Source organism: Leptonotus elevatus, chromosome 14, assembly GCF_054856555.1.
Source record: "Leptonotus elevatus isolate MCC_2025b chromosome 14, RoL_Lele_1.0, whole genome shotgun sequence".
NCBI classification, from domain to species: Eukaryota; Metazoa; Chordata; class Actinopteri; order Syngnathiformes; family Syngnathidae; genus Leptonotus; species Leptonotus elevatus.
In genome coordinates, this window is record NC_141252.1 from 3,771,194 (window position 1) to 3,787,347 (window position 16,154).

Below are 16,154 nucleotides of genomic sequence, written 5' to 3' on the forward strand. Positions count from 1 at the left end.
TTATATTTCATACACAAGGTAACTCAATGTGCATCACATAATTAGCAAACAACATTTCAAAAACATAAGTATTTTAGTAAACTACTTTTCATTTTATCTACGAGCGTGATTTTGGAAAAAATTATTATTGAAGTGCTTTAAAAGACCTTAATCACGTGTATAGGAAGGTTAATTTTTAACCTGGATTTATAAACATTTACCGTTTGGGCTAACTTGAGTTGTGTTGGCAGTTTATGCCATTTGTGTGCATCAAAGCAGCTAAATGCTGATGCACCATGTTTGCTTTAAACCCTGGGCTCCACGTCAGCTGACCTCAGAACCCTACTGGGATAAAGTATGATATCATTAAGGGCTATTTTTCCTTATTAATCAACACAAACACATTTGTTATGCTCATCTGCATCGTTCTCATTCTTTGCACGTTTTTAATCAATTATCTTTCAACATGTGTTAAGAAACAAATCTCTGGATTGACTTTACAAGGTCTTTCAATGTTGAAAATGCCTCAAATAGTACCCCGACTTTCCTTTCTTTGGTTGCAGGAGACAATCAAGCAGCTGCAGGAGGAGATGTCCTGCATCGAGGAGGCGCAATGTGTCTTCGGCACTTTCTCGGACTGGCTCCTCGCCGCTCAGAACAGCCTCCGCACCCTGGCCTTAAGTGCAGACGTGGTTGATCGCTTCGCCATGGAGAGAAAGATGAAGAAGCTAGAGGTAGGTTGTCTTTATCGTTGTGTAGGTCAGTTGTATAGGCCAGACTGTGTTTGTGCTCAGGCCCTCCAGGCAGACATGGAGCAGGGGCACGCCAACGTGAAGACTCTCAGGGAGAAGACGGAGCGAGCCGCCGTCTTCCTGGAGGAAGCCGAAGCGGAGCAGCTGAAGGAGGACGTGGACAGCCAACTGGGCCAACTGGAAGACCTGGTGGCAGCCCTGCGCGCCCAGCAGAACGCTCTGGAGAAGTGCATCTCGCTTTCGAAAGATTTTGTGGATAAATACAAGGCTCAGGCCCAGTGGGTGCTGGAGACAAAAGGCCTGTTGGCATCCAGCGTGGAGCCCAAAGCCGAGCTCTATCAGAAGAAGGCCCAGCTTGCAAAGTACAAGGTAAAGAAAAACACCTCTGTGAATCCTTACAGGCGGGCGCTGCTTTACGGATGTATTACGAGTACGTACAGAAGCATAACAATATGTGGTCAAGCAACTGGGAAGCTGGAATGGGTTGAATTGACATGTGTAAATTGTCATTCATTTGGGAGTTTTATCGTTACAATTCTGGGTTCCTATCTTATTGTGAAAAGTGTGGACGTTTGTGACTGCAGCAAATATGAATAATCATAATAATAAATAAATCATAATAATAATTACTAAGAAATTCTGAATGCGCTGAACAATTTGAATTGTTTTTAATTGAATGTCTAATTTCGTGAATGAACGTTGTTGACGTAAGCATGCGCTATTTGCAGACAATCCAGCAGGTGGTGCAGTCACACGAGTCGGCTGTGAAATGTGTGACCGAGAAGGGTGAAGCCCTGCTGGACACGATCCACGACCCAATCATTAGTGACAACATGAAAACCCTGCAAGCGGATTTCCTGGAGCTCTGCTTCTTAGCCAAGGTACCAATCTCTCATTAAAGGGGAAGTCAACCTTAAACATTTCTTGACAATAATAAGTTATATGTGACCTCACGAGTCTAAACATGACATTCTAATTCATATTACATTTGTGGAATATGAGTTAAGAAGCAGAATCCAGCCGTTTTTATCCATCTCAGGGGGGCGGCCATTTTGCTACTTGCTGTCGACTGATGATGACATCACACTTGCTCAGGGCTCAGGCCACGACCAATCACAGCTGTTTTCTGAAGCAGAGCTTTGATTGGTCGTTACCTGAGCGACATTGATATCATCTTCAGTCGACAGCGAGTGGCAAAATGGCCGCCCCATGAGATGGATACAAACAGCTGGATTTTGCTGCTTAACTCATATTCTCTTCTTAACTCAATATTAACCAGAATACCATATTTAGACTAGTCGGGCTGCGTAGAACATATTGTTAATTTTTTTTGGGGGGGTTGTAAAGCTCTTGACTCTTGTCATCTACGTTGTTTCGTTTCAGACACAGGTCCAAAACCTAGTGGAGTGGGTGAAGGAGCATGAGGATTACAACAGCGAACTGCAGGAGGTGGAGAAATGGCTCTTGCAGATGTCCAGTCGCCTCGTCACTTCTGAATCCATGCAAACCAGCAACATGGAGATGGCCACTCAACAACTGGCCCGGCATAAGGTGACTACTAAGATTCAATATCTCAGGAGATGCTTTTGTTGTCTTTAAATGATTGTATATTTTAATGCCTGATACAACTAAAGGTGGGTCATGTGACCAACAGCCATCAGGCTGATGCTTAAATTATAAAGGGAAGATCGACTGTCTGCCATCTAGTGGTGATAGGTTATATTACAACTTAAAACGGCAGTTGCATATTTGCAGTTCGGCCCTTATGGATTTACATATTTGTGGCTTTTTTTTCTTTATTTCATTAGGATTTATCAAATATTTTCTAAGATATTTCTCCTCTGTTTTTTGTAGAAAACATATATTGAATGTTTATCAGAATTATTAGATTATTTTTTTTGAGTTTATAAAAAAAAAAATATATATTCAAAAAGCCAGTTATTATTCCTTTATTCCTTTATTCATTGTTTCTATAGGCCATTATGGAGGACATTGCCGGTTTCGAGGAACGTCTCACCAGCTTGAATCAGAAAGGAGAAGAAGTGGTCTCCAGCTGCACTGACCAAGTCCAAGCTAAGATCAGCCAACAAGTCCAGGCGCACCAGCAGGGCACTAGGGATAGCTACTCCGCCATATGCAGCACGGCTCATCGAGTGAGTATCGGCATACTCCTCCCAGTAGATTTTTGGTTGTTTCAAGTCTTTCATCCTGCATTTTGCTCACAGGTGCAGCAAAGTCTGGACCGAGAACTCCAGAAACACGTCAACCACCAGGATACCCTCCAGCAGTGCCAGACGTGGCTGTCGGCCGTACAGGAGGAACTCCGGCTAAACCACCAGGAACCATCCGGTCTGCAGGAAGCACTCAGACAGGTAGCAGTGCTTTCATAGCACATATTTGACATTTTTAGAGACAAGTGGCACGAATTATGAGTTTTTCGAGAAAGTATTTTTTAAAGTTGTTTTCTTTTTTTTGTTTGAACTTGCTAGCTGTTTATTGCAGGGGTTGATTTGCTTCTTGATGTTTGCAGGTGAAGCACTACAGGGCCCTCCAGGAGCAGGCCAGCACTTACCTTGACCTGGTGTGTTCAGTATGTGACCTGTCCGACGACGCTGTTAGAGTGACAGCGGCTGAGGTCCAGAGGGTCAAACTTACTGTAAGAACAGTCCGTTGTCGTGGGTTATATGTTTGAAAAATCCACTACAGAGCGAGACGATACATCTTTTCTCTTCTTTTTTTTTAGATTGAAGAAAGGATGTCAAATGCTCAGGAGCTCTCAGAGGGCTGGAGGGAGATCAAGGAGCAGAAGCAAGATCTGGACAGCCTGTTCCAAGATATGGAGCAGCAACTCCTCAGTCTGTCCAGGAGACCTGCAGAGTTGGAGACCAAGATCGCTCAAAACATGTTGTCCCAAGCCAAGGTAATGCAGTAACATCCATTGCAAATGAGCTAAAAAGCTAAGTAATATAAAATAGCCAAATGTTCACTCTTTATTCATATGGTTGTGAATTGATAGTGTGATGAGTGTTAAGGGATCCAAAAATATGTTTGTTTTATTCATTGTATATTTTTTTTAATTAACCGACCAATTCATTGGTTATGAGAACTTTGTTCTGCCAAATATCCAAATCTGTATCAGCCCAAAAAAAAACTCCTCTATTTTTTTTCTCACAATTGCAGGAATGCAGCCAGCAACTCCAGTCCAAACAAAATATCCTGACCAAGATGACGGAGAAAGTGAGCAGACTGTCTCCGGGCCAGGACTCTCCTGAGCATGCAGAGCTGGACCGCCTCAGTCATTCCTGGCTGGAACTTTGCCACCAAGCCAGCAGGCTGCAAGTCCAGAGACAGGAGGATCTACAGAGGTCTAAAGAGTACCACGACTGCATTACTGCAGTAGAGGCACTTTTTGAGCAGGTGTCCAAAGAGTGGGACAACCTGGCCAGGTATGTGTAATCTGAAAAAAACCCCATACAATCAGTTTGTCAAACTTGTTTTTACCACGGGCCACGATGAAGTTACGTCTTCCCTTAGGAGGCCGGTTATAATAGTGAATTTTTAGGCATATTACTGTACACCCAAAGTCATGGTTCGGTATGTACCTTGGTGTTATTTTCATGGTTCCTATTCTGTACAGTAAGGTTTTAAGGCAACCTCCTTTTGACATTGCTGGCTTCTGTTATTCCTCTTTCAAACCAGCAGCCTCCCTCTCCAGAATTTAGACTTTGCTGTCCTTGAAGTAAGGTCCGGTCTTTTTGAGATGCCAATGAACTTGATTCTGAATCCAAAGAGGCTACTGACCTATGTAGGAGTTGCTTGGTCTCTTCATTGGGACCATAAAACATATTCTTTCTTTTTTGACGCAGAACTGATGCCGAAAGTTCTTCTCAGCATTTGGAAGCGTTACGTAAATTGGCTGTAGACTTGGAAGGACAAAAGGGTACGCTGGAAGAACTAAAGGACCAGAAGCAAAAAGTCATCCAGTACTTGAACCTGGACGACAAGGAACTGGTCAAAGAACAGATCAGCCACTTTGAACAGCGATGGTCCCAAATGCAAAACCTGATTGAGAGGAAAATCCAGGACTCTGTAGTGACCCTCGAGGAAATGGGCCAGGTGGAAGCTCGTCTGCGGGAGGCTCGCGATTGGGCCGAGGAGCAGCAGCCCGCCTTGTCCGAGGCTATGAAAATGAGTCCTCCTCCGGAGTTGGCTCAGAGTTTCCTCTTCGACCACCTGAGCATTTGCAGCGAGTTGGAGGCCAAGCAGCTCCTGCTGGCCCAAGCTATGGCCGACTCCGACAGGGTCCTGGCCCGTTTGGGTCTCAGCGAACGTCAGCGTCTGCAGCAGCTGATTTCCGACACGCAGTCCGAAGTTGAGTCTCTGAGCGTCAAAGTGGCGCAGCGCAGGAAACACCTAAGCAAGGCGTTCACCGAGAGGACTCACTTCCTCATGGCCGTCAGCCAGTCCATTTCCTGGGTCCAGCAGAATGAGAAAAAGGCCCAGGCTGAAGAATACATTGCCTTGCTGCCGGAGGACCTCGCCAAGCAGGTCCGAAGCTGTCGGAACATCCAAAGCAGTTTGAAAGCTTACCAGAGTGAGCTGACGTCCCTGTGGTCTCAGGGGAGGGACCTGATGAGGGATGCCAACGAGGAAGAGAGGAATGAGATTCTCACAAAGCTGCAAGAGTTGCAAAACATCTTTGACAAAACGCTACACAGGTGTGGCCAGAAACTTCAGGAACTGGAGAAGGTCTTTGTCTCCAGGAAGTACTTCAAGATTGACCTGGAAAAAATATGCCAGTGGATAAAACAAGCTGACATCATCACATTTCCTGAAATCAATCTAATGGTAGGCGACACCGAATTGGAGGCGCAGCTGTTCAAATACCAGCAGATAGTCGAGCAGGCAGTGGAGTACGAGAACCTTCTCCTAATTGTGCAAAGAGCAGGCCAGGAAATTTTGCCCACCCTCAACGAAGTGGACCACTGCTACTTGGATGAAAAACTCAACACGCTCCCACAGCAATATAACAACATATTAGCTTTAGCCAAAGAGAAGCAGGAAAAAATCCAGCAGGCTATTTTCACAAGGAACGAGTACACCTCTTTCATCGACGTCACGCAGAAAGCTCTGGAGGAGCTTGAGGAGCAGTTCAACCATCTGGGCACGCAGCCCGTCGGCTTGCAAACGGAGGAGGTGGTCAGTCTGCAGGGCGATTACAAAGCCATCCAAGCCGACCTGAGCAACCTGGGTCTCGCTGTCAGCGAACTCAACCAGAAGAAGGAAGGATTCCGCAGCACCGGACAACCGTGGTGCCCCGAGGAAATGACCCAGCTCACCAGCCTTTACAATGGCCTGAAGAGGCTTGTGGAGCAGAAGGTGGAGCATCTGGAGGAAACCTTAGAGTCATTTGAGGACCAAAAGGCCATGGCCATGCAAGTTGACTCAGAGTTAAAGGCCACCAAGGAGCAGCTGGTGAAGGTCAACGCCGAGACTCAGTCTGCCGAAGAGAGACTAAAGAACTACCACGCTCTGGCGGGGAGCCTCCAGAGTGCCAACTCGCACCTTTCCAGGCTCATGGAGCAGATGGGCACTCGCGCTCCACGTTTGGACCAAACGGTCCACAACGCCTCAAAGGAACAAGTGGTCCTGTGGCAGGAGGAGCTGCGATCCTTGCAGGCCGCGGTCGGCGACCTGATCGAGGAGTGCGAGAACCGCTTCGTTCAGAGTAAAGACTTTGAAACGGAGATGCAGAGGACACTGGGCTGGCTGCAGCAGGTCCGGGACGAGCTGGATTCTGCCGTGACCGTTGACATGCGGGTGGAGAAGGTGCAGGAAGAGATTAGGAAGCAGCAAATCACGCAGGAAGAAGTTCAGTCCAGATTGAGGATCGTGGCAGCTTTAAGTAGCAGGGAGAAGCACAAGTACACCAGCGCTAACGAGCTGGCGCCCACACACGTGGATGCCAGTCTTGGAGAAATGGCAAAACTGCAAGCAGATGTCCAGAAACAACTGAGTTCCAAACAGGTACAACTCATCTTCTATGTTCAGTTGGCACCTCACATCTGTTTCAAATTCCGGGTTCTTAAACCTGGTGAATTAGATTAAACCTAGATCTGGTCTAAAATTGGGTATTTTAAACCACATTTAATCTTGAAAAATCAAATCCAGATTTGGAAATCCAATCCCGCCTTTGGTCTACAGAACACAATTTCTGTCCCTTGTCTGTGATTCCGTGAGTGGGATGGATTTGGAAATCTCAAGGATTATTCTGATCCAATCCAGTAAAATTTTGAAATACCGGGATTTGAAAATCATGATCCGTGGATCAGGAAAATGTAATTTGGTCATCTGGATCAGTTTAATCTGGATTTACATTTTTGAAATACTGGGCCCAGATGATCAGTTTTTCCTATTGGGAATGACTGAAAAGGGTTCTTATTTAGTCTTATGGTTGTTTTTAACGTTGAGGGTTGGAGTTTAGGGTTAGATCTGGTAGGTTTAAGGTTTTAAGATTTTGCATTTATTCTTAATCCAATTCTTTACACTGGAATAGGGTTTAGGATTGGTGTTTAGTTTTAAGATTTTAAGATCAGGGTTTAGGTTGAAAGGGTAGGATTGTTTTTTTTGTTTTTTTTTATCGTGTGCAAAACCCAAGTGTGTGTTGCGTACCTTTTTTGTTGTGAAGGTGACCTTGGAGCAGGCCCTGCTGTTTTGCCAAAAGTACCACTTCCGGATGCAGGCGGCTTGCGAATGGCTGGAGGACGCCGTGTCCTTCCTGCAGCAGGCCGGCTTGGGCGTGGACGTGGAGAACTACGAGGAGTGCCTGAGGCAGCAGGACGGCATCGTGGCCACTGAGCAGGAGTTCCTCATCCACCTGGAAGAGCTGGAGAGCCTTGTGCCCCAGCTGGAGGACCTGATCAACCCCGTAGCCAAAGGGCAGCTGCGGGTAAGCGTGGAATCAGCCAAGCAGAGAGGCCTGGAAGTACGGGATCAGCTGCAGTGTCACCAGGATGTTCTTCACAGGTAGCGGAAGCAAAATTTTTCTCAAACTGGGGTACAGTTTGTGAGACATAGCTATGGGGTCCACAAAATAATTTGCGATCAATTATTTGGTTTCATTTTACAGAAGTGCATACTCACATATAGGACTGGTATGCCAATAAAATAAACACATTTCTCCTCCCTATCTTAGCTTTGGGCCAATGAAAAGCTCTGATATGATTATAATGTATTAGGGATAGATTGATTATGGGCCAGGCCAATTATCGTTGCCAATATTTGTTATTTTGACAAATATCGGCATCTGCCTTTTTACAAATATGAAAGACGATAAAGCTGGTATCTCACGGAGCGGTGAATGCTTGCGAATGTAGTGAATTTAGGGTTTTCATCAGGATTTGTAAGATGACGCAGACAATTTTTACTTGTCACAAAGACATTTCGAACATATTCAGACAATTTTTTGAAACCTTTTACGAACCCTGGCAAAAATTAGCTACATTCGCATGCAACTTTAATTTATGGATGTATTTACATTTCCACTTAAATATCAAAAATGATGCTGACACTGATTCGAATTCCTCCCGCGCCATCGTCAATCGCGTCATTTATTTCATATCTCTCGCGAATCTGCATTAACTATAAACGATCAAATAAAATTCCAGTACATGCTACGAGGCCCTCTTGTGTATATTCTGATTCATTTAATCGGCTAAGCGACCAAGAATTGGTCAAAACAATAACATGACATATTGGCTCTCCCGGCTTTAACGGTAGAAGCGCGGCCTTAATGGATTAATCGGTATCGATATCTGCCTAAAACATATTGGTCTATCACTATAATCATCAAATAAATCTGGCAACCCTGCATGTAAGTTTAAGTTTATGTAAGTAGGCATGCCATTACAGAATAAAGTAAGAATAAAGTCTATTTCTAAATTAAAATTCACTTTTCCCCTCGTAATTTTTAATTCCTTTAGCATTTAGTGGTATACATGTTTGTTAATAGAATTGCATTTATGAGGGGGTCCTTGAAAAAATGCTTCCCCGTAAGGAGTCCTTGGACCTGAAAAGTTTGAAAATCCCACTTTAAACAATGCCTGCTGAATGTTTCTTACCAGCTGCGTGGCTCAGTGGAAGTCGTACCAGGAGGCACGGCAGACCGTCATTGAAATCATGAACGAAGCTGAAAAGAAGCTCAACCAATTTTCCACCGCAAAGGCCGCAACGAGCCAAGAGGCCGAGGACAAGTTGCACAGTCACCGGGTAGGAAAGCCCACAACAGAAGTCAAGTTACTGCACTCTTTTCCCCACTCCCTTCTTACTTTTTTTTTGTTTTTTTTTAATTTGTTAGACCCTAGTCTCTCTTGTCAACGGCTTCCAAGAGAAACTGAGCGGTCTGGAGGAGCAAGCGGCTCAACTGGAGCAGGTGGGCAGTGACGCCAGCAAGGCCACCATCAGTCGTTCTATGACCACCGTGTGGCAGCGCTGGACCAGACTCCGCAGCGTGGCCCGCGGTCAGGAGCGAGTTCTGGAGGACACGGCCCAGGAGTGGAGGACTTTCAGGGAGAAGGTAAGTACACGAGTCCGGGATCGACTCAAGGCATACTGATTGCAACGGATTATTGTCTCGTGGCAATAGATGACAAAGGTGCGAGCGGTTGCCGACGAACTGCGGGGTCGGGTGCCGGACAGCGCGGTGGAGAAGGCCTCCAAGGCCACCCTGCAGTCTCTGCTGGAGCAAAACGACGTGCTGAGCCAAGATTTGGAGAGAGAGCTGTCGTCGCTGACTCTGCTTCGCCAATACGCCCTCAGCCTGCTGCACGACGTGGAGGTGCCCTCGCCCACCAGCGAGCAGGAAGAGCTCCCCAGCCTGAAGGAGATCAGGGCGGTGCAGGAGCAGATGGACAGGTAACGCCACACGGCTGTAAAAAAAAAACACTTTGATTTCAGCGTATAAATGTTTGCGTCACTTGCTTCATTTCTTGTATTTGTGTGTAGCCTCCTGACGCAGTGCAGGACCAAGCGAGCTCAGGCCGCTCAGGAACTGAGGGACAGAGAGGAAGTGGAGCGAGAGCTCAGCGTAGTGAAAGCCTGGATCCAGGAGACCAGGGAGCTACTTTTCAACCCCACTCCTGACATCGACTCTCTGCTTCAAGAACTGGAGGTATGAACGAAAGTGGACGTAGAAAAGATCCAAGTTCAAATTTGATTCTTTATCCTGACATTTTTTTTTTTTTCAATGAGAAGCACGTCTTGGGCAGCTCTGGTCTAATGAATGAGCTGAAAAAATAAAAAACACCCACTAACTATGGCCAGCAGATGGCAGCATTGTAACTGTTTTCAATGGTATCCCGTAGAGAAAATGACATAACAACATGGCGGATCGTAGGAAATACAACGTTTTCAAGAATGACCAAAGCGTTTGTCACATTAAATCGAATTCGCAGAGCACGTTGAAAAAAAAACACATAATTGACGTCAATTAAAATTGATAGCAATAGTCGTTGGGATTTTCAGGAAAATAGTGAAGAATATATTTGAAAATGGTACTTTTACTGTAATTGTTCAATGGAATGGTGTTAATTTATTCCCAACAGTCGCTTCTCCTCATTTCATAGCACTGATCTGCTCCCTGTACTTCTTAGTGGTGGTTGGATTTTTTTTTGGGGGGTCCAATCAGATTTCAGCCTCTATGTGTTACCATGTCATTCTAATTTGCCCAGGGCCTTCAGAATCAGTGCTGGCTCATGAAGCCTAAGCCACACGAGCAAAGGGACTGTTTTTGTCTCACAGCCCACAATAACGTCAGCATTTTCTGATTGTCTAGTCAGAGCAAGCCATCTTCAACTGACAAATACATCTGTTGCAATCTGCACACATTTATTAATCTGACGATGTATTTTATTTCAATTAAAAAACTTTTTTTTTCCAAAACCTCATCTACCTGACGTGTGCAGGTAGTCCATGAAGACGTGATCACCTACCGTCAGAATGTGGACAAATTAGCCGAGCAGCAACAGAGCAAGTACCTGGATCTCTACACCATCCTGCCTTCGGAAATCTCCATGCAGTTGGCCGAGGTCTCGCTGGCTCTGGGGGCCATCGAGGATCAGGTGCGCTGCTATTTTTGTGAAGGTCGATGCTGAACTCTGAAGTATTTTGCATGTGCTGCCTTGGTGCCTTTTAGGTTATTTCCAAAGAGAGAGACATCCAGAAAACCCGAGAAATCAAAGAGGAGTTCAGTTCCAGAATCCATGAGGTCTCTGAGAAATTAAAAGCCATCTCTGCCAAATTCAAGGACAAATCTCCAGAGGTTGACCAAGCCAAAGAAGAAGTCAAGGTATTTGACCGAGTACATGTTTACATGGTCTCTTTATCCTGGCGTTTTCGGTCTGGAATGGATCACCTGCGATAATGAGGGTCGGCTTATGAGATTTGTCTGTTGTTTTTCTTCATGCGTCAAGAGTCTAGTAGAGGACTTGGACTGCTGCAGACGGACTCTCTCCGAGCTGGACGCGGCTGTGCAGGAATTCGGCCGCCGTAACCCTCTGCTGGCCAAGCAGCTAAGCGACGCCATCGGGAAGCTTTCGGAGATGCACCATCACACCACCCGACTAGCCGACTGCCGCAACAACTGGCTCAAAAAGGTTTTGAACCCTGAAATGGTTAATTGCTTGTCCATGTCTCTTAGTTTCTCACCATTTGATTTGCTGTCCAGGCTGTTTGCTATTTGGACGAATACCACGAGATGCTGGACTTCATCGTGAGGTGGTCGGAGAAAGCCAAGAGCCTGGTGAGGGCGAACGTCATCTGGAATTCGTCGGTTCACCTCCAGGAGCAGATACGCATGTACCAGGTGGGTGGCAGACAGACACAGTATCGGCCGTGGGATTCTTTAAAGAGCCTGTATCAAATCCACGAGTAACCATTTTATTAAACCTCATGTACATCTGTTCAGTTCAAAATCTTGAGCTCAAAAGTTTGACAACGTGATTTCTGGATGATATTTCCTCGACTTCTGCACGGGTTTATTTTTTAAGCGCCGTTCCCAACCCAACACCAACCCATTAATGGTCTTGCTGGGCTCGATCTAACGCAGGAAGGATTCTCATCTTTCACCCACAAACACTGTTTTGGTCTCCTTGCCAGGCTGTTCTGCGAGAGTCCTGCGACCTCCACAATGACCTAGAGTCCATGGCGGAGAAAGTGGAGCTCCTGTCCGAGGTCCTGCAGGTGGAGTCCATGAGCCAGCAGGTGTGCGAGCTCAGCCGACACACTGAGGAGCTCCAGCAGAGCATCAAGACGCGGCTGCAAAGTTTGGAGGATGCAGAGAAGGTGCGGAATCTCGGTCTCTGCTCTTCGTCACGTTGTACTAATTTAGTACTAACTTTAAATTTAAACTTTATTTCTTCAGATATCAATGTTTTTTTGTGTCAACTTCCACATAATTTTTTTTTTACGTATCATGTTCAAATAAGTGGTGGAAAACATGTACAGTACAGTATCTCACAAAAGTGAGAACACATCTTACGTTTGATCAATACATGGTAAAAAATATATAAAAATTCATGGCAACAACAACTGAAGAAATGACACTTTGATTTTAAGACAATACAAATAAATATTACAGAAATTAGTCGATACATTTGAATTAATAAATACAATTGATAATTCACCCAGCCCTAATAAAACGTATCAAATTCACCATGTCCTCAGAGTATGGAAGCGCTGGAATGTGAGGTGAAGGCGTTACAAGTCGCTCTAGAGCAAGTCCAATCCACGCTAACATCACCTGAGCTGGCACGCCAGAGCCTCAAAGAGCAGCTGCTTCAGAGACAGGTAACAAAGCAGAACATAAGTTAAAAAAAGTTAAGACCTTCACTTTTTTCACTTTTTCTTTATGTTAGTCTTATTCTCAACATTCTACACACCCCTTCCATGGATTTTTCTTTCTTTTCTTTTTTGTCAGCGTTTGATGGCAGACATGGAGAGTTTGAAGCAACAGGTGCAGGCGGTGCAGCTGCGCCAGAGCGCTCTACGGGTGCCCGAAGAGGTGATGCCCAACCTGGCCATCTGTCGCACGGCGCTACGTCTGCAGCAAGACGCCAGCCACTTGCAGCACGTGGCCATCCAGCAGTGCAACATCCTTCAGGTTCAACAACTGTCACGACAGCAAGATTCTAACATTGTGTGAACAATTAAGAAACAATTAACAAGTAAAAAAAAATATTCTTCAAAGAGCGGCATTGGGGAGGAATTGAAAGAACGTTAACTCAAATCTAAACTGATAAAAAACTTGATTTATGATATATCAAACTTTTTTTATTTTTTCTCTCCGCGGAGAATATTGTAGCTATGGTTTCCCTAAGGGCCCTTTACCGCTGTAAAATCCGTGTAGCAAATGTTTCCTATAGTCATCTTATCACATCACAAATTGTATACAAAATGGCCACTGCATTTTGTTGTTATTATACATTTTGTTCACAACAAATTGATTTGAAATAGTGGCAAACAAATATTTTAGGGTATATTTATTGTCCCTAACAGCATATGGTGAAAGTAAATGCTTGTAAAACCAGTTAAAGTGATGAAAAACTGCATTTTCAACTGCCCAAAAATAGGAATATATAAATATATAAAAAAGCTAGTGCAATGCTAGTCATATAATAACAGTTTTCATGCTATCAGAGATTAGGCTGAGGTGGCCACCTCCAAATGATATGTGCAGGAAAAATATCCCAAATACTCATTTGCGATTAAAACTCTCCAGGAGGCAGTGGTGCAGTACGAGCAGTACGAACAGGAAGTGAGGGAGCTGCAGGGCTTGATCGAGGAAGCGCACCGCGTCATCCAGGACCGTCCCATCACCACCAGCAACATCCAGGAGCTTCAGGCGCAGATCCTTCACCACGAAGTAATTCCACTGCTACTTTCCAATGAGGTCGGACTGAAACCTCACCAACAGCGCCTTTTATTCTCTTCTTAGGAGCTGGCCCAAAGGATCAAAGGCTACCAGGAGCAGATCGCCTCACTCAACTCCAAGTGCAAAATGTTGGCGGTGAAGGCCAAGCACGCCACGCTGCTGTTGACCGTCAGCGACGTGGAAGAGGGGTTGCCCGACATGGAGGAAGAGAGGACAGCTGTGATGGTAAAATACAAATAATCGAATAGTAATGCGTAATAATAGTAATACATGGATAATATTTGGTCTTTGTGAATGTAGTTCATGCAAGTGTAGAACTGCACCGCATCATATTGATACCTGTTCCTGATATTTTGGTTATTTACATGTAAAATTTTAGGAATACTGTACCTTTCAGTAACAGTCTAAGGTTGTTATAGTTACAAAAAACTAACAAAATAGCTCAAACTAAAATTGGAAAAATATTTTTGTTAACACAATAAAATTAAAATTAAAAGGCTAAAATACATAAAATACAACTCTATTATATTATATTATAAAACTAACTTTGATTATAGTAAAAATGGCCTTTGTTTTCATCCTTGTCAGCTTTCGGGGTTCATTTTAAATGATAGAAGATGGAAGGTCAAATAGTCGTTTAAGAATTTTTTTACACAATGCTTGGTGACCTTTTTTTATGGGGTGTTGTATCTTGCACTTGAAATATATAGCATATAGTTAAAAACAACAACAACAACAACCTAATACTAAAACCAATAAAAACTAAACGAAAAGCATTTTGGACAAAATAAAAATACAAAAATAAGAACATCAAAACGAAACTAAATAGAAAGTATCATAAAATATCCCAAACTACTATAACGTTGATCCAATGATACATTGCTTTATACCTAATTAAAAATAATACATGCCCTGTGATTGACTACTGCAAATATATTGCCGCGGAAAAAAGATACAAATATTGTGAAAAACAGGGGAAAAAACATGAATCCAAAAAACTGAAAAAAATCCGAAAAACAACAAAATATTCTGAAAAACTGAAGAAAAATATTCCATAATACAAAAAATAATAGGAAAACACAAACTTAAAAAAAATTATCTAAAAAAGAAGGTGCCCAAAAAAATGTTTTTTTTTGTGAACGCAGTAAGCTTCCGTTTATGAGTGATGATTTCAAAATGTAAACAATCCTCGCTTTTTGGCAAAACGACAGCGGGAATTTGCTACAATGTTAATTTATTAGCCCTCATTTTTACATCCATGTTGTTACAAATAGCCCATTTTGTTATAAGATGACATCGAAATGTGGACATCCGCACTGTCCTTTCATGCACTCTTGCTGTTTCTTGCATGGCCTTCCGTATGCTCAGATGACGGCAGGCCGCTGCCACACCCTCCTGTCTCCCGTCACCGAGGAATCCGGCGAGGAGGGCACCATCAGCTCTTTGTCCTCCCCTCCCACGTGTCGTTCGCCCTCGCCGATCACCCACAGCGATGTTGCGACTGCTAAGGTATTACCCTCTGCAAATCTGCAAGGAAATCCTACCGTCATCATGCAAATGTATCCTCTCAGGCTGGAAGGGGAGCGCTTAAAAGAGCGCCGGTTCAAGAACTGTACGACCCGACGTTTGAGTCTGTGGCCAACCTGGACGACCTGCAGCGCTCATGGGAGACGTTAAAAAATGTGGTAGGTACACTTTAAAGAACGCCTCGTGTTTTAGAGCCACTTTCACATCAACCGTGCGTGTCCTGCCGTGCACAGATCAGCGAGAAGCAGAGAACTCTGTACGAAGCTCTGGAGAAGCAGCAGCACTATCAGGCCTCGCTGCAGTCCATCTCGGCCAAAATGGAAATGCTGGAGGCCAAGCTGAGCGAGCCCCTGGAAGCTGACACAAGTCCAGATAGTCACATGAGAACACACCAGGTCAGTGCCTCATTTGTCATTCGACAGACACGGAAGGTTCTGTTTGTGCGGATAGAAGTTCTCCTTGGAGTACAGCACTTGGAGTACCCGTTGATTCGCCAGGGCGGTGCATGATATGCTACCGTTCTGCTTTAAAATGAAAATAAAAGAATATTGATAGCCCCACAAATAGTGAGCTGCATACTCAAATTCTAGTGCACTTGAACACCTTTAATACCTGCACTCTACTGTCCATATTATATTGTAATTAATATGTTTGATTATTTTGACATTTATGATAAATATTTTTTTGTCATAGATGAGCCCACTACATAAGTATAATTAATTGGAAAAAAATGTTTTTACTGAAGCTAACATTTTTTTATTTTTTTACTTAAAAGTACTTGCACTTAATTTGGAGAGGCGTCTTTTTTAAATATAATTTTTAATACTAAATTAAATAAAATATTAAAAACCTTTACTGAATTTACTTTGACCACTACTATACATGCTATATTGTAATATGAAATGTTTCTATATCATTATTTGTAAAAAAAAAGAAAAAAAGAAAAAAGACAAGTAATTCAAATTCAT

At 43.9% G+C, this 16,154-nt stretch overlaps 1 protein-coding gene across 6 annotated transcripts in view; it reads left to right on the top strand.

Moving 5' to 3' along the window:
* The window catches only part of syne1b (spectrin repeat containing, nuclear envelope 1b), a 104,233-nt gene that overhangs the window by 50,041 nt on the left and 38,038 nt on the right, over positions 1-16,154 (top strand). For all 6 annotated transcript variants that reach the window (XM_086095349.1, XM_086095348.1, XM_086095352.1 and 3 more), the window contains 27 exons: positions 543-713; positions 774-1,100; positions 1,460-1,612; positions 2,115-2,282; positions 2,708-2,884; positions 2,957-3,103; positions 3,262-3,387; positions 3,475-3,651; positions 3,912-4,177; positions 4,598-6,758; positions 7,420-7,757; positions 8,855-8,999; positions 9,088-9,306; positions 9,376-9,644; positions 9,735-9,900; positions 10,694-10,849; positions 10,924-11,076; positions 11,201-11,383; positions 11,455-11,592; positions 11,886-12,071; positions 12,453-12,575; positions 12,706-12,888; positions 13,507-13,650; positions 13,723-13,884; positions 15,028-15,168; positions 15,231-15,344; positions 15,420-15,581. In XM_086095349.1, the coding sequence (XP_085951475.1) occupies positions 543-713; positions 774-1,100; positions 1,460-1,612; positions 2,115-2,282; positions 2,708-2,884; positions 2,957-3,103; positions 3,262-3,387; positions 3,475-3,651; positions 3,912-4,177; positions 4,598-6,758; positions 7,420-7,757; positions 8,855-8,999; positions 9,088-9,306; positions 9,376-9,644; positions 9,735-9,900; positions 10,694-10,849; positions 10,924-11,076; positions 11,201-11,383; positions 11,455-11,592; positions 11,886-12,071; positions 12,453-12,575; positions 12,706-12,888; positions 13,507-13,650; positions 13,723-13,884; positions 15,028-15,168; positions 15,231-15,344; positions 15,420-15,581 (6,855 nt within the window). The remainder of the gene's footprint in view (positions 1-542; positions 714-773; positions 1,101-1,459; positions 1,613-2,114; positions 2,283-2,707; positions 2,885-2,956; positions 3,104-3,261; positions 3,388-3,474; positions 3,652-3,911; positions 4,178-4,597; positions 6,759-7,419; positions 7,758-8,854; positions 9,000-9,087; positions 9,307-9,375; positions 9,645-9,734; positions 9,901-10,693; positions 10,850-10,923; positions 11,077-11,200; positions 11,384-11,454; positions 11,593-11,885; positions 12,072-12,452; positions 12,576-12,705; positions 12,889-13,506; positions 13,651-13,722; positions 13,885-15,027; positions 15,169-15,230; positions 15,345-15,419; positions 15,582-16,154) is intronic.